The sequence below is a fragment of the Fringilla coelebs genome, assembly GCF_963513975.1.
Source record: "Fringilla coelebs genome assembly, chromosome: 28".
In the NCBI taxonomy this organism is placed as follows: domain Eukaryota; kingdom Metazoa; phylum Chordata; class Aves; order Passeriformes; family Fringillidae; genus Fringilla; species Fringilla coelebs.
Window position 1 is genome coordinate 5,347,318 of NC_140054.1, and position 23,301 is coordinate 5,370,618.

The following is a 23,301-nucleotide window of genomic DNA, read 5'->3' on the forward strand; positions in this document are numbered from 1 at the left end:
AGCCTGAATCCCACAGGAGATGCTGATGTGCTGGGAAGCCTGAAGGATGGAGAGGCTTCTTGCTTCAGAAACCCTTCCAGGCATTTCCAGCAGCTGGCAAACTCCTCTGGGCGTGTGGCCAGGCCCTGGGAGCGTCCGGGAAGGATGTGGCTCCAACACAGCCAGCAGGAAACACAGGGACCCAAACCCCGGCAGGCAGGAGGGTGGAAATGCAGCAGGAACCCCCTGAGTTCTTGTTGGGATCCTTCCCTTGGCTTTGCCACCTTCCTGTCACCGACTTGCTGCTGCTCCAGCCCCGTCCCTGCTGTGCTGTTGTCCCCTCTCAGCTGGAACAGAGGCATGGAATGGTTTGTGTTGGGAGGAAATCTAAAACTCCTCTTGTTCCAAACCCCTGCCATGGGCAGGGACAGCTCCCACTGCCCCAGGCTGCTCCCAGCCCTGTCCAGCCTGGCCTTGGGCACTGCCAGGGATCCAGGGGCAGCCCCAGCTGCTCTGGGCACCCTGTGCCAGGGCTGCCCACCCTCCCAGGGAAGGATTTCTTCCTGAAATCTAAGCTAGATCAGATTGGAGTGGTCATGCTCCTGAGCAATGCCAGCTTGTCCTGGGCAGTGAAATCCTTCCCCAGAGCTGCTGTCTTTCCCAGGCAGCTCCTGGAGCTCTGCAGGCCTCAGGCAGAGCCTGGAGAGCCACGCCAGGAGGCTGAACCCCCCCTCACCCTGTGTCATTCCCTTTTCAGGAGCGGATTTGTCATTAGCAGCAGCAGCAGCGTGGCACAGGCTGCAGGCAGCGTCTCGGTGGCCTCAGGTGCGCCCAGGACGGAGCGTGGTGTCCCCCTGGGCGCTGCCACTGGCGGTGACAGGGCGAGTGCCACCCCCGGGGCCGCCAGGTGAGGAACCGGTGGCGGCTGCGGGATGGGAGGGCAAGGGCAGGACACGGCTGCCAGCTCCGGTTTCTCTCCCGGGGCCGGGGCCGAGGCCGGGGCCATCCCCCCAGGATGAGCGGACGCCGCCCCGGGATGACGATGCTGGAATTCCGCGCCGCTCTCGGTGTTTCTCCGTTTTCCTCCGCCTGCCTCCCGCTGATGCTCAGCACCTCGGGAGCGAACCACAGAGGCTCCCAAGGGCTGGCACCAACCCCGCCGTCCCCGCACCGCCCCCCGAGCGGAGAGCGAGGGGACAAAGCCGGGACCCACCGGGGAACGGGAAGAACACCTCGGGGAGCTCCGGCAGCCGCGGGAGTGACCCCGGTGGCACCAAGGGGAGGGTCCCCGGTCCCCACGCCCCCGGGGCCACCTGCGGGCGACGGGGGCGGGGGCCGGTGCGGGCGGAGCTCCCGCAGCCCGGCCCCGCCTCGCACAGAAACTTTCCGTCGGCGCCGGGCGCTCGGCGGGAGCCCGGAGCGGGGCCGGGGCTGCAGCCGGAGCCGAGCCGAGCCGAGCCGAGCCGAGCCGGGCGGGCCCGGCCCTATGGGCAGCGGCTGCCGGCGGTGCGGGGCGGTGCGGGGCGCTGCCCGCCGCGGCCATGTCCGCCGGGGCTGCACCTGCGGCGGGCGGCGAGCGGGACCCGGAGCGGGGCGGCGGCGGCGGCGGCTCGGCGGGGGCTCCCGGGGCTCCCCCCCGACGGAAGAAGGCCCGGGCGAACTCGCTGCGCCGGGCGTTCAGCTGGCTCCGGGGCCGGCGGCGGCCGCCCAAGGACGGCGGCAGCTCGGGAGGGACGGAGGGAGCAGGTGAGGAGCGGGCGGGGAGGTGGCCACGGTGGCACTTAAGGAGGGGTCACGGTGGTGGCCGCAGCGGAGGTGGACGAGGAGATTTCAGAGGTGTCGAGGCGGTGGCCAGGTGGCGGCCGAGGAGGGTCACGGTGGTGGCCACAGTGGGGTTGGAGTGATGGCAGAGCGTTGAGTGGCGGCCGTGGGAGTGGGCAGGAGGTGTCGGGGTGGTGTTCACTACGGTGGGCAAGGAGGAATAAGGTTGGCGGCTCTGGAGGGCTCAGGGTGGTGGCTGAGGCGTTGTGGCAGTGGCCAAGGAGGAGTCACAGCAGTGCCCATGGAGGAGGTGGTGAAGGAGAGGTCAAGGTGGTGGCCGTGGAGGCCGAGGAGGTGTCACAGTGGAAGCCGAGGAGGGTCAGGCTGCCGACCATGGAGGCGGCCAAAGAGGGGTCCCCGTGGTGGCTGAACAGGAGTCGAGGTGGTGACCAAAGAGGGGACACAGGAGGAGCAGACGTGCTGGCCACAGTGGTGGCCGGGTGGGGTGGAGTTGCTGGCCGTGGTGGCAGCAGCGGGAGAAGGAGGTGGCAGTGGCGGTGGTGGCAGTGGCCGTGGTGGCAGTATGGTGGCAGTGGCCATGGTGGCCATGGTGGCCATGGTGGCCGTGGTGGCAGCAGGATGGATCCGGCAGTCCCTGGCACAATCTGGCCCCGGCCCCGAGGGCTGGTGCCGGTTCACTGGGTAGGTTCTCCTGCGCTGAGTCAGAAGGTCACTGGGGCTGAGGGAAATCTGGAGGGGTGCCAGCCGCTGCCACCTCCTCCTCCTCCTCCTCCTGGGCAGGGTGTTTGCGTGCTCCAGGTGTGGCCCTTCCTGTCCCAGATATGGCTCTCACCCCGGCCCCTCGGTGGCTGCTGCCTCTGCGGCCCGGTCACGTCCCTGCCACCCTGGCCAGGACAATCCTGCAGGGGAAGCTGCTCTGGGTCCCCTCTTGGCCATCCTGGAGCTGTATTTTGGGGATCCAAGGGCTCAGCCAGGGAGCTTTGGCAGAGCCATGGGTGCTGGCTTGTCTGGTCATGCTCCTCTCCTCAGCGCTCTTTTGGCAGCAGTGGATGTCCCAGGGAGGAAGGGATCACCCCAAAAGCCTGTCCCACCCCACACTGTCGGGGACACCGTCTGTGTCACACCCCTGCCCTCCCTGCAGGCACCTCTGGCAGGGAGGTTTTGGCTCTTTTGCCAAGGGAGAGGCCTCTTCTGCGTGCACCCGAGCACAGCAGGGTGTCAGCTGGGACTTTCTTCCTCAATTTGCTCCAGGGGGTGAATTTCCAGGCATCCGAGCCTGCGTGCTGTGTGGAGAAGCACACGGGGATCTGTGCTAGGACAGGAGTGGCCATGGAAAGGGAAAAGAGGCTTGGGAGGAGCTGAGCTCTCTCCTGGGCTGATCCATCAGATGCTGCTGGTGGTTCCTTCCCAGCCCTCCGTGTGTGGACGCCGCTGCCACAGCCCAGCACTGAAACCTGAGCAGAAAAAACGAGATGTGCCGGAGCATGTGATGTTCCTCTTCACGGCAGAAACGCCCCCAGCAGCTCTGCCAGCCCTTTTTTTTCCATTTTTTTTCCCCTTCCCCTGAAGTTGTACCGTTCACCAGCTAATCCTCAAAATGCCAAGTCACGGCCTGTCAGGGTCACAGCTCGGGGACCTCGCTGTGGCAGCTCGTGCCAGCCAGGGCTCTGTCACCGCACTGCCACCCTGCTGTCCCATCAGACACATCCAGGAGAGCTGTCCTGAGTGCCCACAGCCCGTGCTGGTGATGGAGGGGCCGTTCGGTGCCCCAGCCCTGGGGACTCTTCCCCTCCGTCTGCGCTTTTGCCATCCCACGGGACGGGAGGCGCCCCAAATTCCCTCGCATCTCCCCTGGTGTGCCGGGAGAAGCAGCACGGATGTGCAGCGGTTGCAGCTTGCCTGCGTGACTAAATCAGCCTCCCCGTGCGGTTCCAGCACGGAGAGCACGCCAGGAACCCCTCCCTGCTCCAGCGCCTCCGGCTCCGCTGCGGCCGCTGCGCCCTCGGGACGCCGCCGGCACACGCGGGGCTCCCGGCGTTTCCCCGTGGGATGGGGATGGCGTTTCCCCGGGGCATGGGGGTCAGGATGCTTCAAGAGGATCCCTGGAGGATGCCTCAAGGTGCTGGGCTGGGCTGTGGGAAGGAAGGAGTGTTAGCCCCGGGTGTTTTCTGGGGAGATCTGACCTGCCCGGGGGCAGCGCCGACATCACCAGCCGGGCTGGGAATTCTTCCAGACATCAGCTGGGAGCTGTGGGAGGGGAGAGGAGAGAGCTGCGGCGGGCTCTGAGTGCCCTCAGCTTTCCCTGTGTCCGTGTGCTGCTGGGGGAGCTGGATCAGGCCCGTGATCCATCACCCTGCCCTTGCCCAGGTGGGTTTGGGGCAGGGCATGCCTCACCATCCTGTGGTGGCTCCAAGGGATGGGAGAGAAAGAGAGAGAGAGAGAGAATCCATCCCAGGGCTCACTCCTGGGATCTGCCCGCTGTGCTGTGGGCTGGCATTGCTCAGCACTGAAATCAGGCAGAGGGAGGGTGAGAGCATTTCCACTTTGGATCAGTCCCGTGGGTCCCTGGCTATCAGCAATCCCATCTCTGGCTGCCCAAACCGCTGAGCTGCGAGCAAAGGCTCCCTAATCCCCCTCCTGGGCGAGCATCCGCCACCTCTGGGGGACACCAGCGCCTCTGGGAGGGGGGATGGATCCATCCCAGCTGGAATTGCATCCTCTGGATGCTGTGCCTTGTTGGGGTGGATGGGCCCTGCTGGCTGCAGGTGCTGTCGCTGTTCCAGCCGTGTTTATTTCCACAATAACCTTTGAGGCAGAGCAGTGATTAAGCCCCGGGGTGGGAGCTGAGCAGCTGGGCCGTGCCAAGGGTCAAACCCTGAGCAAGGATTTGGGGTACCTGGCTGTTGCCACTCCCTGGGCCGGATTTCTGGGTGCAGAGGTGTGAACACAGCTCTGGGATGAAGGATGAGCTGCTGCTGGGCTCCAGAGCTTTTAGTCTGTTTTTTTGGCTGCTGCTTTATCCAGCTTTCACAACATTCCTCTTAATTCCTTGATGAAGTAAAGGAATCGATGTTCCAGAAATATTAAATTAGGGTTGGCTTTTTTTTTTCCTTTTTTTTTTTTAATCTTTTTGATGCCAGCTTAGTCCAGCAGCAATGATTTCCTGAACTGGGGCGGGGGATAGGGATGTTAAAAATAAAGCTTTCAATGCTCACAGCTGCTTTGTAACAGCAGCAAGTGCTTGTTGGGACTGGGGATTTGCCATGTGCAGGGTGAGCAGAGGGTGGAGGGGCTGGGCTCTGCTGGAGATCGTGCTCAGTTCCTTCATGGAAAGGTTTTTTAAGCACTGGGAGGCGTTCAAGAAACAGCTGGACGTGGCACTCGGTGCTCTGGGCTGGTTGACAAGGTGGGGCTTGATCACAGGTTGGCTTTGATGATCTTGGAGGGTTTTTCCAACCTCAATAATTCCGTGATTCTGTGCTGGTGACATTTGATGCCACAGGGTGCACGTGAGCCCTGAAGGAAACGTGGGGCTGAGCTGTGGAATCTCCCCGGACAATTGTTTCCTCCATCCTCTGCTGCCACGCAGGGTTGGGTGTAAACACAGTCGAGGCCTGAGCTTGTCAGCTCAGGGGAGAGGGGAGAGCGTGGGGATTGCTCCTTGTGTGTGTGGGAATGAGTTTATTCATCTGCCAGAGGCACAGAGTGACACTTCAGCCAATGTGAGCAGCAGGAATCCCCTGGCTGGCCTGGCCTGGCACCGGGGAACAAAGAGAGGTGTGTCTGCAAGCACAGCCACTCCACCTGGAGACGACCGGGAGGATTTCTCCCGGGAATAACGTTCCATGAGATCCGATAAAGCGATTTCAGCGGGGTCGTGTTTCCCCCGTGGAAGGCAGCTCTGGTTTCATAAGACAATATCATCATTGACTCCAGCTCGGGCAGCGGTGGGAACAGAACCCGCTGCAAGGTGAAGAGCTGGGCAAGGATGAAGTGAAAAAACATTTCCCTGCCAAGCAGGAGCCAGAGCCTGGGGCTGGGTGTGCTGTGCATGGATAAAATCCACCTGACCCTGAGCAGGGAGCTGCTCTCCCTCCACCTCTGTGGGCTGGAGCTGGACCTGTCATCAGCAGAGCCGGCCTGGACTCCGGCTGCAGCAGGAAATCGTTTGAAACCCTTCTGGTTATGTATTTCTGTTAATGATTGGGGATCTCAAGTGGGGTTTTTGTGTTACCTTTGCCTCGCTGAGCTTTACTTCCCCGTGAGGGGAACAAGGGCTGAATTCCTTTCTCATTCAGGCAGCTCAGCTGCTGCTCTGTGTTTGCTGGGAGATGGGATCAGGTTCAGAAAACTCCAGAAGGAGTGGGTGAAACAGCAGGAGGGATGGATAGAGCACCAGGAGGGACAGATCTGCCCCCTGTGACAGCACAGAGGGGTCCCCACGCCTGGCCTGGCCTCTCTGGCCAAGGGAATGGGTGGCTTTGGGAAGATCAGATGTGCTCGGGGCAGTCACGCTGTGCTGAGCAGATCTGTATCTCATGAACAGCTTCTCTGCTGCTCCAAGCTCTTATCAGAGTTCTCTGGGTGAATCAAACCAGGGATTTCTGGCCTGGAGAAGAGATTCTGCCTGGAGTCAGCATCTCTGGCCCCCAGCTCTCCATGGGAGGCTGAGGGTGCTTCCCCTCCTTCCCCTCCCCTCCCTTTGGGCTGCACTGAGGTTCTGACAGGGAGCAGGGAATTGGGGTGCTCAGCTGTACCCCCAGGCTCCCTGAGCCAGATTTCTGCTCACAGCAGCATCAGCTCTGGGGTGCAGGATGAGAGCAGGCCCACCCTCAGATTTCAGGGGGTTGTGCCCTGAAGCAGCAAAGGGGCGGCTCAGTGGGGTCTGTGGGGGTGCTGGAGACCCCCTGCCGCTCCCAGCGCCCCAAATCCGGCAGGGACTGAACCGGGAGCTGCAGCTCCTCGTGGCTGTGAGTTGCCCCATCACTCGGTATTTTTGGCACGCGTGGGCCCCGCGGGGTGCCCGGGGCCGGCTCCCTCCCGGAGCTCTGCCGGCACAGCCCGGGCTGTGCCCGGGGGCGGGGACGCCTCGGTGGCCGCGTTCCCTGAGCAAGTGCTGGCACGGAGGGAGGGAGGGAGGGAGGGAGTCTGTTTTGGGAGTGGAGGGGGAAGCGTCTCCCTGGATCTGGGGCAGGCTCCAGCCTCCCTGCTTCTCCCAGGGAGGGAAAGACAAGAGCTGCACAGGGAAATTTGTCCTGGGGGCTGCAGAGGAGCCCCTGGGGCACTGGGGAGGGGTCTGAGTGGCACACGGGGGGTTCATGTTTTGGGATGGACATCCCAGAGATGCTGAGAGGTGCTGGGCAGTGGGAGGAAGCCTCATCCCAGCCTGGAGATGCCCCTGGCTGAGCCGAGGAGAAATGCTGTCCCACAGTCACTGGGCACAGATCAGTCCCTCTGATCTGCTGCTCTTGTGACCATTGTTTGTTTCCTTGTTTCCTCCCCGCTGCCCCAAGGTGGAAAGGCTGTCCTGTGAACAGGAGTGGAAAACAGGGAATATTTTCCCACTGGATCCCCTCATCTCCCACAGCAGATGGGGCAGCAAACCCACGGGGACAGTCCCTGCCCAGCTGAGCGTGCTCTGGGCACCCAACCAAGCTGTGGAGGAGCTGAACCATCAATATTTCCATTGCTGAGGAGAAGACTGAAGTCCAAAGATTAATTCGGTGCCGATCACCTCGGGAGGTCAGGACAAAGCTGCTGGTTGATCTTTAATTTTTTCCTTTCTTTCTTGCACCACCTCCTCGGTTTTGTGCCTTTCCCACAAAACCCTCCTTCCTATTTATCCCAGCCTTTGATGAATCACCTAAGGAACATAAACATTGCCAGCAGGAATTGCCCACCACTGCCTGCCTGGCTGACCCCTCCCTGCCCTCGCAGCATTTAATGTTCTAATTAAAAACCAGGAGGGAAAAGTGGCCTTGGGGAAGGGGCCGTGGAGGGGCTTGGCCGGGAGGTGTGGGCAGCTTTTGGAGCAGCAATTCCCATGGCTTTTCCCTGCTGCTGGAGCAGGGAGAGGCTGAGGTGCCCGGGAGAGGGCACGGGAAGGTGCCGGCAGTGTGAGCAACGTGCTCGTGACTCGCCCAGAGGCAGGAGGGGCCGTGGGGAGGGCACCGGGGGCTGCCACCCACGCCAGGCTGCGTGGGGCTGGCATGTGGCTGCTCGCCCCGACTTTGGGCAGCGAGCAGGACCCAGCCCGTGGCCTCGGGCGCTTTGTCCCAGCCTTGCTAGTCCTGTCCTAACCTTGGCCGGGCTGGGTGAGGTCTCCCAGGGGACCGAGGGGGGAGGGTCGTAGTGGCTTTTGGAGCTGGGGACAGCTGGAAGTGGCGGCAGCGTGGCGAACTCCAGCGAGGTGCGAGCGCGGCTGGAGCAGGGATCCCTGCGCCGCTCTCGCCCCGCTCGGGGATGTTTGGCCGCCGGGGCGTCTCCCTGAGCCCGCTCAGCCTCTCTGCATCACCCAGGCATCCCCGGCGGAGGGATGGGGCTGGGAGGGTGCTGCGATCCGCCGGCTGATCCCGGCAGGCCCCTCCTCTCTGCCCGCACCATTGGCTCCGGCACGGCCGCCTGCGAGCGCTCAGCTCCGCCGGGGCCGGAGCGATGGGAACGGGCGGCTGAGCGCCGCCGTCTGCCGGGGCCGCCCGGGCCACGCCGGAGCCCGCTCGGCTCGGCTCGGCCATGTAGCACCGCGGTGCCCTCCACCCGGCCGCGGTGGAGGCGGCGGCGGCCTCATGGGCAACGCGCACCGCAAGAGGAGCCCGGCGGGCAGCAAGCCCGGCTCCTCCTGGCCCTTCGGCCGCGCCGGGAAGCCCAGGGCAGGTAGGAGCCCTGGGGACACCTGGGGATGCGTGTGGGGATCCCCGCGCCCGGAGTTGGAAGGGGTCGCGCTGGGAAAGTTCGCTGCTGGTGTTCGGCTGGGCAGGAGAGGGGGTGAGGGGAGGGTTCGCTGTGCCCTCCCGGTGCTGGGGGGTGGGATCGGGCCCCGAGCTCGGTGTGGGGCTGGGGGAGCCCCACTGGCTGCGGGCAGGGCTGTGCCGGGGAGCAGCCGCGGGCTGGCTGCGCTATCGGGACGGGATCAGCTGAATTAGTTACTGATTTGTTTTCCAAGTGGGATCCCAGCGCTGCCAGCGTCGCCTTCCTCCCCAGCCCCCCGCTCCCATCCCGTGCCTCGGGGATCTGGGAGTGTTTGCAGGGGCTGCTCCCACCTCGCTCTGCGCCTGTCTGTCTGTCTGTCCGTCTGTCCACACACCGATTGCCCCGCTGCTTTTATGCTCCGTCTCCATGGATGCTGGAAAGTCCAGCAGGAAGCAGGGACCGAGATCTTTCCTGCAGGGACCAGGAGCAGGGAAAGGGTCCCACGCCAGGCTGCACCCACGCGTGGAGCTGTGAACCCCGTGGGGTGCCTGGAGAGCTCCCTCCGTGGTTCCTCCATCAGAGCAGGGGGTGCCAGCAGGGAGGGTCTCTCGCAGTAACATCGTCCCCATCCCGGGGCTGCTGACTCTCCCACCGTTGTCATTAAACTGTCCCTGTGTCCCCAGCCCAGCCCGAGGCAAGGAGGAGCCTTGGGAGGGACAGGGGCAGGGTCACAGGAGCAGGTTAGCAGGACCCCGGGGTAACTGGGGGGTTTTCCCCACCAGCCCTGTGGGATCTTTGGCCCTGCTGTCCCTCCTGCTCTGCTCCCCTTTACAGGCAGCAGCCAGCCAGGTGTGAGAGCCCTGGGTAAAAGGGCCTGGAGTCAACTCTGCACAGGTCTGGGGACAGCACTCGGAGCAAAACCATCCCAGAGCTGGGGCCTGGCATGGGGAGACCCCACAGGTGCACAGGCGGAGGGTGCAGGAATGTCCTGGCTGAGAACATCTGCTCAGTGCATGGGGAAACTGAGGCAGGAGGTCACGCATCACCCATGGCCGTGCTGGGACAGCACCTCCTTCCCTGCAGGCTCTCCACATCCTCCTGTGGGTGGCTGCAGGCTGCAGGTCGTGCTCTCCGTGCAGGAAGGGCTCGGTGCCATTGGCCAGGCTGGGCTGGAGCTGCGATCCCCGGCGCATCCTCACCCTTTCCACGTGCCGTTCCTGCCCTGACCTCCATCTCCTCTCCATCCCTGCCAGCCTCGCCTGTCCCGTGTCCATCCCGAACCAGGACCGTGCCTCCCTCCCCCAGGGCTGGCTGGGGGAGCCCTGCTCCATCTCGGATGCCCCGGAACGGGCGGGATGTGGGACCGGCACAGCCGGGGCAGATCCCGGGAGGCGAGGGCTGCCTCTGGGGCCGAAGGCCGTGGGGTGGAAGGTGCTGAGAAAACATGGGGCGAGTTGTGTTTGTTCTCTGCCACGGCTCCATGGCAACGGCGCGGCGGCCACAAAGCCAAAGAATTTGCATTGTGTCGCTTCAGCGTTTCGGAGGGCGCAGCCGGGATCACCGGCTGGGGGCAGGGTGTGCCGGGCCCCGCCGCCGCTGCCGTCTCCCCCTGCACGACCCCGGGTGCCTCTGGATTTTGGGCCGGAGAGCAATTGCACATGGCGGGCGGCTGGAGCAGTGTCCCCAGCTCCTGTCCCTTGGGTGACTGGCGGGTTCATTTGTCCCCGCCGTGCCCGGTGTTGGCGCACCAGGCCCGGGCAGGGGCTGGCAGATGGTTTCGTGCTTGTGCCATGCGTGCAGAGGTGTGGGCACCGCCTTTGGGTGCTGAGGGGACAGAGCAGGGGTCCCCAGGGACAGGGTGGGCACAGCCGAGGGCTCCGGGGTGGCCCACCCAATTCTGCCCACCGGCGCCAAACCCACGCACCCCGTGCTCGCTTCCCCGTGCCAGAGCAGGGCCTGGCTTGCTCCGGGGGCATCCCCGGCCTCTCCTCCGTGCCGGCGGAGGTCCTTGAGCCCCAGGGAGACCGAAGCCTCTTATCGCCTCCTTATCGGGACTCCCCGCCGGGCCCTGCTGAGTCAGGGCGCAGGAACGTGGCTGCTGGCCAGGCTGCGCCCCGCGGAGTCAGCGGCGATGGAGCTCTGGGTGCGGGGTCACCCGGCACCAGCCTCCCCTCGGTGGCCGCTGGGAAAAAATAATGGAATGGTTTGATTTGGAAAGGACCCTGAAGTTCATCGCGTTGCACTGCACGGGCGGGGACATCTTCCACTATCCCAGACCGCCCCAACCTGGCCTGGAACACTTCCAGGGATGGGGGATCCGAGTGCCGCAGGGGTGGCTGTGAACGTCCCCAGCAGCAGCAGCGGCAGCCATGGAGCCCCTCGGCAGTGCCGGCTCCTGCGGGGCAGCTCCAGTGTGGGCTGAGCAGCTCTGAGCTCTCTCCGTGCCAGCCCCACGCTGGGCCGGCTCCGCAAACACCCGGGGGGCGGATGAGAGCAGGGGCCGGTCCCGGCGGGGGACACGCCGAGATTTACACAGGCGCTTCCTGCAGGCACCGCCAGCCAGCATCCTGCAGCGTCCGGGACACCGAGCCCTTCCCGGTGCCCCCTCCCGCTCCCGGAGCAGGGCAGGAGGCGACCCGCCGCTGTCCCCGGCAGGCAGCTCGGCTCTGACATGCCGTGCCGTGCCGTGCCGTGCTGGCTTGGCACGCTCCCGGCAGCGAGAGGCAGGGATGGGACCTGCCCTGTGCCTCTGGGTTATCCCCCACCCCGTGTTGGTGGCAGCTCGTCTCCCCGCTCGCCGTGTCCGTCCCCATGGGAGGATCGGCACCTCCGCAGCGTTTCCTTGGAAAAGCCCCGCGGGGTTGGGTGCTGCTTGCAAGGACGGGGGATCCGTGCACGGAAAAAACCTGCAACGTCTTGTCCTTAATCCGTCTGCCGGGCTGGCTCCTGCGGGGAGCCAGGTGCCTGCTGTGACAGGCAACGCCTCTGCCGTGGCAAGAGCACCCGGTGCCCTGCAAACAACGGCACGGGCCGGGGACAGCCAGCCCGGAGCACCGGGAAGGGTATCAGGGAGGGACAAAGCTCCGGGGAATGGAAGGAGGAGGCGTTGGTGGCCCACCCCTGGTCACAGTGCCACCGGTGTCACCCTCTGTGTCTCTTTCCCTCTCCCGCCCTGCGCTCCCCAGCTGGGATGTTCCCGCCCGGATCCGGCTCCTGGCCGGGGAAGGCTGTTATTTACCTTCAAACCTGTTTGGTGGCTTCTCCGGGGTGGGGACTGGTGGGATGGAGGCTCGCTGGGCTGCTGCAGGGGCTGGGGTGAGGCACAGCCGGGCACTGGGGTGGTCCTGCCCCAGGACCCCCTCTGGTCTGCTGCCAGCCCCTGGCCCGGATCTGGGATAATTCAGGGAACAGGACACACTCCGTGTCACCCCAGGGCTGGCTGTGGGGCACTGTGGGACAGCAGCGAGGTCAGGGCCCGTTGCACAACCCTGAGTGCTCCTGTCATGACAGCAGCCGTGGCTGGAGGCGACTGGAGCCGCGGCTCTGCTCCAAGTGGGATTTCACCCTGCACCAGCTCCTTCTCCAGGGCCTGCTGGCTCACCGAGGTGAGACCAGGCAGCTTTCTGCACTGTGATTTAGAGGAAGAAAAAAACAATCCAAGTTTGTTTTCCCAGTTGAAATTAATTTTAGTTCAGGCTCTGCGTGGGATCGTGTTTGAGAGCCGGGCCAGCAGCGTGGATGGGGCTGTGTTTATTTGCTTGCTGGAGATGTTTTCCTGGCTGGAGCAGCCCCCCAGGTGTGGCCCGGGGCAGGCTGGCAGCAGGGGCTGTGTGGCCAGAGCCACTGTCAATATTATTGTGCTCTTACCCTGCCTGGAGTGCTCAGGATCCCCCAGGGTGTTCCAGGGCGTGGATGCTGTGCTGAGACAAGGGTTTGGGGAACGGGTTGGTCGCCTTTAGGGGCTCCCAGACACCCTAAAGAGTTCAAGGCTGCAAAGGGAGCAGAGGGACAGGATGCTGGAGCTGAGGGGCTGGATAGGGTCCCTTCCAAATGAGAATATTCTGTGATACTGGAGCACAGCTCCATCAGGGTCCATCCATGTCCTGGCAGCTCCATGGAGCTCTCAGGAATGGGGTTCACAGTGCACCCCACTGGTGTTATCCATGCCCGTGGTGGTTGCTGGCAGGCAGAGCAGCCCCCAGGCCTGGATGGTGCTGGGAGGACACCCAGAGTGGTGGGAGAGCACCAGCCCCGGGGGCAGGGGCGCTTCTCGCTGCTCTGGCTGCCGGGAGAAGGGAGGCAAAGGCTCCATGGTGCTGCGAGCAGGACACAGGTCCCCTTGGGGATCTCGCAGCCCCTTCCCGCCCGCCTGGCAGCTCCCCCTCCTCCCCATTTTTGGGCGGTGAGTCAGTGGCGGTGGAGGGGCGGGCAGGGAGCCGCTGCTGCCGCCGCAGGACCCGCGGAGCAGGCAAGTCGGGGCAGTGCCGAGCAGGCAGAGAGGGATGTTTGCAGCCGAGCCCGGCCAAACCTGCTGCTCGCAGGAGGCACAGGCCCGGAGAGGAGGGGGACAGGAGATGGGATTTGCTCCCCTGGCTCTCTCCAGGTGAAGAGCAGCAGAGACAGAGCTGCGCCAGCACTGAGTTCTGTTTGCAGCATCGGGCTGGGCGGCCCTGGCCGTGCTCCTTGTGGAGCCCATTCCCATTCTGGTACCTCCAGTCTCTCTCAGGCAGAGCTGAAGGCAGGGTGCCTGGGGCTCCCTGTCCCTTCCTGTGCCTTGCTGCAGGGATGCTGCCTTGCTCCAGAGTGCCTTGCTCCCTCTGAGCCACCCCTGGCAGCGGCAGCAGCAGGTACCAGCCCCGAGCTGGGGAGCCCATCCTTGAGAGGCTGCCCGCCTCCTTATCTGGGAGAACCCCGCCGCCACGTGTGGCCGAGGCACGTGTGTACGCCGAGCCCGGAGGGCACGGGGCGATCCGGGATGCACCGCAAGGAATGCACAGGGGCCGGGACACCGGCTCCGACCGGGCGTGTTGCTACCGGCAGCGGCTGCAGCTGCAGCGGCTTCCCCAGCCCACCGGGAGCTCTCTCCCTCCTGGATCCCCCCCGTTTCCAGCCGGTTTCACCGTGTGTTGACAGAGCCGGGGTGAGGCCGGCCGGGTGAGGATGATGAGGTAGCGAAGGTCACAGGGAGTGGGAGAAGTGGAGCTGCCACGAGGCTCCTCCGTGGCCAGGCAGCGTCGTGCCCTGGCTCAGCCCTGGATTATCTTCTGGGAGGTTGCAGCTCCTCCTCAGCGGTGTCACACTGGAGAGGGACACGTCTCCATCGGTGAGGGATGTTCTCCAGGTCCTCTGCGTGGGCAATGGGCCACGGGCAGGGAGGTGGAGCAGGGCCAGGCTGTCTGCCAGCACCCGGGAATGTCCTCACAGCCCTGGAAGCAGCTTCCACCTGTGCTGCCATCAGCAGATCCATGGGGCTGAAGCTCAGCTGTGCCTGGGCCCTGCACCAGCAGCTCAGGAGGGGCTGGAAGGCTGGACCCTGACCTGTGGAGCCAGGAGCAGTGTCCCTGCCAGCTGCCACCGCCCGTGGCCCTTTCTGGGCTCATGACAGGCTCAGCTCAGCACGTGGCTGCCTGCTTTGTGCATCCTCAGCCCTTTAATTATGTCCCTTTTCCACTTGTGCTGTGAAAAGAGCTGGGGAGCATCTGCCCACCCCCAGCAGCACCTTCTGGGGAGCGTTTGGGCAGCAGGGCCCACCCTGCCCGTGCTGGAGCAGGTGCTGGCTCAGGCACAGCCAGGGAGCTGCTGCTGTTTGGGGCCATGGCCATGTTGGAATTCCAGGGAAGAAATCCTTGCTGAGCCCAGAGCTCCCTGGCTGGGGACACAGAGATGCCCTTCACAAGGTCAAACTGTCTCTTGGGCTGCACAGGCACTGCTGGGACCCTGGGCTGGATGAGCCCAGCTGCATCGTGCAGGAACAAACCCTGGGCACGGCCCGTGGGGAGCTGCAGGGCAGGGGCAGAGCCTTTGGCACAAGGACACGGCTGCCTGCTGGGAAAACACTGGGGGCTGTTCACTTTTTGGGGTAAAACACCTGTAAATGGGGGGATGGAGCTCTCAGAGGCGCTGGGCACCCACTGCCCTCCATGGTGGGGACAGTGACCGGCGGTGCCAGTGTAGTGCCACTGTGTGACCGCCTGGCATTTCTGCCCCTGCTTTCACCTGCCTCCGCAGCAGCAGCTGGAGCTACTGGTTAGACTGGTCCCAGAGCTGGTTTTCCCCCGGTGCTGCCAGCCCTTGTGACCGTGACGTAGCCGTGTCCCTAAGGACAAACACCCTTGGCCCCGTCCTGACTCGCGTTCTCTGCCGGGCACGGGGCTCTCCTGGCAGGGTCCTGGGGGACGCTGGGGACAGGCTGGGATGGGGAATGTCACCCTGCTGCCTGTGCTGTGTCATAGCCAAGGTGCAAAAGCCTCCCAGTTCCTCCCAGTTCCTCCCAGTTGGCCGCACTGTTGTGGAAGCGAGCACTGTGGTTTGCAGCGCTGCTGTGCCCAGCAGGGTCCTGGGAAGTCCCAGGGGTCCAAGAGGGAGGAGTAGGGGAAACGCTGGCCCCGAGCCTGGAAGAACAGATCCCTGTGGTCTGTGCCGTGCGTGGGAGGAGGCGGGAGGGCCGGGGGCCAGAGGAGGGGCCCCCTCTTCCCTTCTCCCGCGGCTGCGGAGAGCGGTGGGCGCAGCTGGGACTGTCCCCTCCTGCCGGGGACTGTCCCCTCCTGCCACCGCGCAGCCGTCCCCGGCTCAGGCTGCTCCCTGCTCGCAAGCAGCTGCGCCGGAGCGTCTTCGCCTGGCCGAGCATCCTCCCGCCCGTGCGGATGAGGACGGAGGGAGGGAGCTGGGGGCCGCCGGCATCCGCCCCGCCGGCACACGCCGGGTGAGAGCAGCCCCGGCACAACAGGCTGAGCCTCCTCGGGGGGCGGCGGAGCCCCCCTTCCCTGGGGACCAGACCCTCTCCGCGGCCACCATGGTGGTTTTCATGGGCAGGAACCTCTCCTCGCTCCTGGCTTTCTTTAAGAAGAAGGGTGAGTGAGCAGCGGGCAGGGAGGGAGGCAGGGAGCAGAGCCTTGTCCTTACACAACCCCTGCCCGCCGGGACCCCCCCGCCCGGCCCGGGCTGCTCGCCCACCCGCAGCGGGCAGGGGGGCTGCCATCCCCGGGGGGAGGGCAGGGAAGGTCACCCCCGCCCTGGCCTCTCCCGCCGCGGAGTTACCGGAATAAATCACTGCGCTCCTCTCCCCCAGCACGTCTGGGGGGGGTCAGGCGAGGGGCTGCCGGAATTGGGGGAGAAAAGCGGATTAGGGACGTGATGCTGGGGGGGCTCTGGGTGTCTTGTGTCCCCTGCAGGGGTTTTACACCAGCACGGGGGACCCGTGTGGCAGCACCCGCCGTGCCGGGCGGGCCGTGCCCCGGTGCCCGCTCGCACCGCGCCCCGGTGCCCGCTCGCAGCTCCGGTGCTGGCGGAGGCAGAGGCCGGCATGGCGGCAGGGCGGGAGGCTCCATTGTTCCAGGCCTGCTCCTTTGTGTGCTGGAGACAGAGCACGGCTGCCTCGCTGCCTGCTTGGGCTGGCCCTGAGGGGTGCGGGGACACGGGGACAACAGGGGACGAGGGGTGATTGGTGCGTGGTGCCGGCGATGCTGAGCAGCAGGTGCCCCTGGCCCCGGGGTGCCAGCCTTGACGGTTTCCTGCCCTCACCCTTCCCTTCTTCAAAATTGTTTGTGTTTTTCTGGGCAGGAAGAGTTTGAGGCTCCGCTTAGGAGCAGGCAGGGCTGTGCCACGGTGCTGCAGTGCCAGGGCTGGGTGATGCCAGGGCTGGTGATGCCAGGGCAGCCCCTGGCCGTGGGCACTGCAGGGTGCTGTGGTGGCTGTGGGGAAGGGGCTGCCAGGCAGGGAGTGGAGGCTCCGCGCTGCCCCAGGCGTGGCTGATGGGGTGTTCAGCATCCAGCGGTTTGCAGCAGGGATTTGAGTCCTCTGGGATCTCTGCCGCTGGATGTGCCTCAGTTTCTCTCTTCTGTGCAGTTCCCAGCCTGCCGGGGCATGGGGGGAGTCCCTGCTCTTGGGGTGATGAGCGAAGCCTGGGAATGACGCAATGCTCCGAAGGGAAACTCATCCTCATCCTCATCCTCGTGCCCTCCACATTTAATCCCCTCCTGTGCTGCTCCTTCCCTGCTCAGCTGCCCCAAGCCCCACGCGGTTCAGGGGTGAATAACGAGGTCCTATTACCTCGTTAGTTCCTAAGGAAGGCTCTGGGGAAGGAGGGCGGGCCCACGTCCCAGGGAGAAAAGCGGCAGAGACATCCTGACTCCGGAATATCGACCGGGCAGGGATGGGATTTCTCTCGGTGTTCCCAGCGTCCGCTTTGGAGCTGAGCGGGCTAACATCACCACCTGGTGCTGTCCCCTGCGGGCTGGGTGGCAGCGTGGCCGTGTCCCCCCAGCCCAGCTGACCCCGCTGTCCCCGCAGGCGCTGCCAAGGGCGAGGGCGAGAAGCGGCTGAGCGTGCAGTACACGGCGGGCGAGGAATGTCCCGACAACGTCTTCTTCCCCAGCACGCGGCCCCCGCACCTGGAGGAGCTGCACAACCAGGCCCAGCAGGGGCTGAAGTCCCTGCAGCACCAGGGTAGGTGTCCCCAGCTCCAGGGTGGCCTCGGGGACACGGCGGAAGGGCTGTCCCCAGCTCCTGGCCGGCCGGGCGGTGTGGGCGGCGCACGGGGCTGACCAGAGTCCAGTGCTGGTGGCTGTGCAGGGGCACTGCCAGCTCAGCAGCTGCTTCCTTCAGATCCCCTGGAGGGATTCACCTTCTGTCTTCCCTCCACAGAGAAGCAGAAACAGACCAAAAGTGCCTGGGACCACGGGGACACCAGCAGCCTCCAGGTGAGCCTGGCCAAGCGGTGCTCCAGGGGGTGAGGGGATTCAGAGGGGCTCTCCCGTCCTCCCTGGGTGGTGTCTGGGGGCAGACAGACAACCAGCCAAGGTGGCAGGACCATGTCCAGGGGGGTTGTGGGGCTGGAACTGGCCGTGTGTCCCTTGGTGTTGTCCCCTTTGCCCCATGACAAGCTGTTTTCCCCATCCTCAGCCTTGGCACGTCCTGCTCTGCCCTGTGGGGTTCTGCCAGGGCCCTTCCTGTGCCTGCATCCCCCTGTCCCTTCCCCACTGGTGTCCCCTGGGAGCCTTGACAGAGGAGGGGTGACCTGGTGGCATTTAGGGACTGTTGGCCATATCCAGCCTGGTGCCTGTGCCCCTCCCTGGCTGCTGACGAGGGGAAACTCCCCCTCCTTTGGCTGAGCTGAGCTTTGGCAATCCCTGGGCTCTGACCCCGCTGCCAGTGCCTCACCCTGTTTGTGTTTGCTCAAGCTGCTGCCTCTCCTTGGCTCTCAGCCCCTTTAACCCTTTGGAAGTGGGGGACTGGGAACCCCAGGCTGGGCAGAGCCACGGGAGCTCTGAGGTTCAGGGGTCAGGTTGGTTCTGAAGTGTCTCATCCCAACCTCTGTGCCAGGGGTGCTTTGGAGGGACAGGGACACAGCATGGGGCCGTGTCCAGGGAGTGCTGGGGATCCTGCCTGTCCCTGTCCCTGTCCCACACCCCTCTCCCAGCCATGGCAGCCCTCCAGCCCTGGGCTCTGGGGCACAGCAGGGCTGGGGACACCCACGGAGTCATTTTGGCTTGGCATGAGGGCAGCTCCTCCAGGTGCTCCTTGCATGCCCCAGCCCCGTCTCTCCTGCCCTCCGGGGGGCTGCAGAGCCGTGCGGGGTCCCAGGGGCTGCTCCCAGCCCTGCTCCTGGTGGGAGGACTCTGGATGCCGGCGTGGCTGACTCAGCCTTTGGCCCTCGGAAGAGCTTTTGTCTCGGCTGCAGAGTCAGTTCGCGGCGGGGAAGGGGCCTGGCCGGGGCTGGGGCAGCTCTGTCCCCACAGCCCGGGCTCTGCTGAGCCCTCTGTGTCCCCACAGTCCTGTGCATCCTCGGAGGATGACAGCCTGTCCTTCCGGAGCCGGGCAGCCTCCTGTGCCACGGACAGCACCTCTGAGGATGCGCTCTCCATCCGCTCCGAGATGATCCAGCGCAAAGGTACCCGGCTGGGCTGTGGGCTGGGGGCTGCCAGGGGGGCTGGGGAGCGGGGCAGGGAGCTGAGCACTGCCTTGGTGTGGCCACGAGCCAGCACAGGGATTTGGGGGCTCTTGGGAGAGATGAGAGCAGCTCTGGCTGAGTCAGAGCGCTGGGGCTGGGTGAGGGGAATGGACAGACAAACACAGTCTCCTCCCTGCCCAGACTGTTCCAGTGGCTGAGCCTGGCTTATCCCAGAGCACCTCTGGCAGTGGGAAGTGGGAATACTGGGGACACTGGGGACATCCTGGCCAAGGCCCCCCTCACACCAGCTGGACCCTCCCACACCTCTTGCAGGTTCCACCTTCCGACCACACGACTCCTTTCCCAAATCCTCAGAGAGGGCTGGCAAGAAGAGAAAGGAGAGGAGGACAACAGTGCTGGGCATCCCCCAGCACGTCCATAAGGAGCTGGGTAAGCTTTGGGGCAGCAAGGGGAATTTTTAGGATCTGTTTGCCTTGCCTTGGCATCACACTGAAGTCATCTCTCCCTGCTCCCAGGTCTCAGGAACAGCCATGGAGCCAAGGGACATCCCGAAGTGGATGGGCGAGGGCCAGCGGGCCGTGGGGACAGCCAGGCAGCGCAGCCCCTGCTGAACGGGGGGCAGGTGTCGGGCGATGCCGTCCGCATCCCCACCATCGACGGGAAGCTGCAGCCCCTGCCCGCGGCTGGCGGCGCCCGCGTCTGCCTGGGAGTGCTGGAGGAGGCCGATGCAGCCCTGCAGAAGCACATCAACAGGGTTTATTACGACGACAGCTTGCTGGGGAGGAAGACGGCGGCCAAGCTGTCACCCATGGTGAGGCCGAAGTCGCTGGCCGTGCCGGGCATGACCACCTACGCCAACCCCCCGGAGATGCTGGTGGGCCCCGTCATGTCCATCTCGCCCCAGGGCACCTACATGTCCAAGATCATCCCCAACGCCATCCTGCCGCCCATGGTGGACGTGGTGGCCTTGACGAGCAGCAGCGTGCGGACGCTGAGCCGCTGCAGCCTCGTGTCGTCCAGCCCGGCCTCGGTGCGCTCCCTGTCCCGCTTCTCGGAGCGCGGCCCCCGCAGCCGCGAGCCCTCCTCCTCCAGCGACAACTGGAGCCACTCGCAGTCCACGGAAACCATCGTCTCCAACAGCTCCACCATCTCCTCCCAGGGCGGCTGCGAGCACCGGCAGCCCGAGGCGGGGCCGCGCGGCGAGGTGGACGCGGCGGCTCGCTCTGACACCGACCAAATCAGCATCTACAGCTCCACCAGCTTCGCCAGCTCCTGCTCCAAGCCCGCTGCCGGCCTCGCTGCTGCGGCCCCCGGGCTCCTGGCCGTGGGCGGCGGCCGCGCGTCCCCCGCCTACAGCACGAGCAGCCAGGCGGAGGGCTCGGACACGGCCAGCCTGGCCAGCGAGCGCTCCTCCACCCGCAGCGTGTCCCTCAGGAAGATGAAGAAGCCCCCGGCCCCTCCCCGCAGGACCTACTCGCTGCACCAGAAGGCTGACGGGGAGCCCAAGGTGCTGGGGCTGCCCCCCAGGCCCGAGCGGCGGCCCCAGCGGGAGAGCAGCGTGCCCTGGTCCCCGCGGCCCGAGCCCTTCAGCCCCACGGGCGAGGATGAGGTGTTCTCCCCGGCGCTGAGCGAGACCAGCAGCCTCCGCTCCGAGAGCCTGGCCGGCGCCAGCTCCCCCGAGGCCCCTCGGGGCCGCCCCGGGGTGACGGTGGTGCTGAGGGAGCCCCAAGCTCAGGCCAAGTGGAGCTGCCCCGACGGCTCTGACCGCACCATGTCCCCCTCCAGCGGCTACTCCAGCCAGAGCGGGACGCCCACACTGCCCACCAAGGGGTTGGGACCCCCAGCTGTGTCCCCGGGCAAGTCTCAGCCCCAGAAGCCGGACCGGGTCTGCTCCCTGCAGTCGCCTGCGCTCTCCGTGTCCTCCTCCCTCACCTCCATCTCCTCCTCGGCCTCGGACCCGACGCCCCCCGAGGCGCTGACCAGTCGCTCAGACCGGTTCATCATCCCACCACACCCCAAGGTTCCCGCTCCCTTCTCCCCACCACCCACCAAGCCCCAGCAGCCCCCGACCCCCACCGGCCCCCTCCAGCCCTCACAAACTCCCCCAGCGTCCAGCACTGCCGGCCAGGAGCCCTCGGCCAAGCCCAGCGGCAAGTCCCCGCCACCGTCACCGCCGCCTGCCTACCACCCGCCTCCCCCGCCGGCCAAGAAGGTGGAGGGGAGCCCCCAGACCAGCAGCGAGCCCCCCACCGACACCGCTTGGCCCCCACCACCACCGCCAGCCCCTGAGGAGCACGACCTGTCCATGGCAGACTTCCCCCCTCCGGATGAATCCTATCTCTCCAGCCTGCCCGACGCCAACTCGGCCCTGGCGGACGGGCAGACGGCAACACCGAGCCCGGGGGCTGCATCTTCATCACCTCAGCAGCAAGAGCCACCCACCGGGGTTCCACAGCCTCCACACCCCGCCGAGCCCCTTCCCACGGTGCCCCCGCCACCGCCGCCTCTCCCGCCGCCCTCAGCTCTGGCCCTGCCGCCCCAAATCAGCCTTAAGAAGGCGGCCAACGGCCCCCGGGCGGAGGCCAAGAAGGAGCCGGCGTCGCGGAGCAAGAGCGGCCCGGCTGCCAAGGAGGACGCCAGCCTGCCCATCGTCACCCCCTCGCTGCTGCAGATGGTGCGGCTGCGCTCCGTCAGCGTGGAGCCCTCGGCCGGAGCCGGAGCCGTGGCCGGAGCCGGGGCCGAGGAGCGCCCGGCCCCCCAGAAGCCCGTCCGGCGCTCCCTGTCCATGCGGCAGCCGCCTCCCGCCCAAGATGCGGCGCCTTCCAAGCAGCTCCTCCAGGCCGTGCACCTCAAGGCCGCCGCCTTGGCCTCCGGAGAGGCTGCGGAGAAGCCGCCGGGCGGCCGAGCGGCCCAGCCGGGCGCCGAGGGGCCTCCCGGGGATGGGCAGCTGTCCCCCAGGAGCAAATCGCCGGCCTCCACCGCCAGCTTCATCTTCGCCAAGAGCTCCAGGAAGCTGGTGATCGAGACGGCCTCGTCCCCGGAGGCACAGGCCGACCTGAAGAGGAACTTGGTGGCCGAGCTGATGAATTTCTCCGGGCAGCGCTCGGCAGCCCCGGCCGCTGCCGCCCCGCAGGGCCCTGGCAAGGCGCAAGCCCAGCGCAAACCCGGCAAGATCCCCCCTCCGGTAGCCAAGAAGCCTTCGCTCGGCTCGGGGCCGGCTCCTTCCCCGAAGGCACCGGGGGCAGAGGCGTTGGGCTCCCCGGTGCTGGACGGGGATGCCAAGGTGGAGGAGAGCAGGACTAAGAGCGAGCTGGGGACGGAGGGCAGGAACGGCGCGGAGCCGGCGGCTCAGAGCCTCCCTGCGCAAGGTACGTGGGGTGGGAGCCGCGGGATGATGCTGCTGGAGGTTCAGCTTCGCTGCTCAGCATCCTGAGCTACGCATTCCCAAGGGATAAATTCCCAATTTGGACGCCCAACACGGCTCCTGGGATGTGTTCCAGCTGGGAGGCACGGGGACAGCAGGGACAGGGCCTGGAAGGGCTGTGGGAAGCTGGGATTTGGGGTGGCTGATGGGCTCTTTCCTCCTGCTTTGCAGACAGACGGGGAGAGACGGCCTGAAGGATGACACTGCAGGACTGGAGCTCCCACAGACAGGAATCCAAATCTCTCAGGGACCTGGGCAGGTCAACGGACGAGTGTGGAACTGGCAACTAACTTAATACAGGAAGCAAACAGCCTTAGCCTCCACGGCCTTGATGATATTTATGCAAAAATGGTGTTGGTTTCACTTTCCTAAGTACTACAGCTTTATTTTGCTTTTTTTTTACTGGACTCGAGGCCCGTGCCCAGAGCCAGCACCTCCTCCCTGCCAAGCTGATGCTTGGTGTGGGTGTGTGGAGCTGAGCAGCCACACCCAGAGGAGTTTGGGGGCCAAAGACACCGGGGCTGGGGCTGAAGACGCCAGAGCTGGAGCCACTGCTGCTGGCCAGGCAGGCCCACGAGGAATGGAAGCACTTTGGACAAAGAATGGGAAGGCTTGGGCCATGACAGCACCTGGGGGGATGCAAACAGGAACAGGAGGGGATGGAGGTGCTGCTTGGGAGGGATTGGGGCTTTGGCTCTTGATGGAAAGCCCAGAGGGGCTCAAGGCCAGCCCTGGCTCTGGCCACTCGCCACTGCCCAGCAGGAGGAAGGGCCTGGCTGCCCCTTGAGCTGGCCCTGGGCTTTGGGGTAAAGCCTTGATTCTGTTTCTGTAAACTCGGGTCACATTTTGATTTCTTTGATTGTAAAAAAAAACTAAACAAAAACCAAACCAAACAACAAACTCAACCAAACCAAACCAAACCAAACCAAAAGCAACTGACCCTCTGCCGCCGAGTAGCTGCTCAGAGCTCTGTACCTGGCTGGTAAAAATGATGACCGAAGCTTGCTGGCTCCTGTTCTTCCTGGTTTATGGCTGCAGGTCCCTTCTGGTGCTGCTGAGCTCCAGGGACACCCTTGGG

At 65.2% G+C, this 23,301-nt stretch overlaps 1 protein-coding gene across 3 annotated transcripts; it reads left to right on the top strand.

Annotated features, from left to right (window-relative positions):
* Nucleotides 1–1,520: 1,520 nt before the first annotated feature.
* NHSL3 (NHS like 3) lies at nucleotides 1,521–23,200 on the top strand (the record flags this gene model as incomplete). 3 transcript variants are annotated; one of them, XM_084222575.1, is made up of 7 exons in its annotated part: nucleotides 1,521–1,725; nucleotides 17,179–17,334; nucleotides 17,533–17,588; nucleotides 18,661–18,778; nucleotides 19,112–19,228; nucleotides 19,315–22,167; nucleotides 22,395–23,200. In XM_084222575.1, the coding sequence occupies 7 exons, from the start codon at nucleotides 1,521–1,523 to the stop codon at nucleotides 22,415–22,417; spliced, it is 3,528 nt and encodes a 1,175-aa protein (XP_084078701.1). In that variant the 3' UTR covers nucleotides 22,418–23,200. The 3 variants fall into 3 exon arrangements, with proteins under 3 accessions (XP_084078701.1, XP_084078702.1, XP_084078703.1); XM_084222576.1 differs by lacking the exon at nucleotides 1,521–1,725 and adding an exon at nucleotides 8,547–8,634; XM_084222577.1 differs by lacking the exon at nucleotides 1,521–1,725 and adding an exon at nucleotides 15,334–15,740.
* Nucleotides 23,201–23,301: the final 101 nt, after the last annotated feature.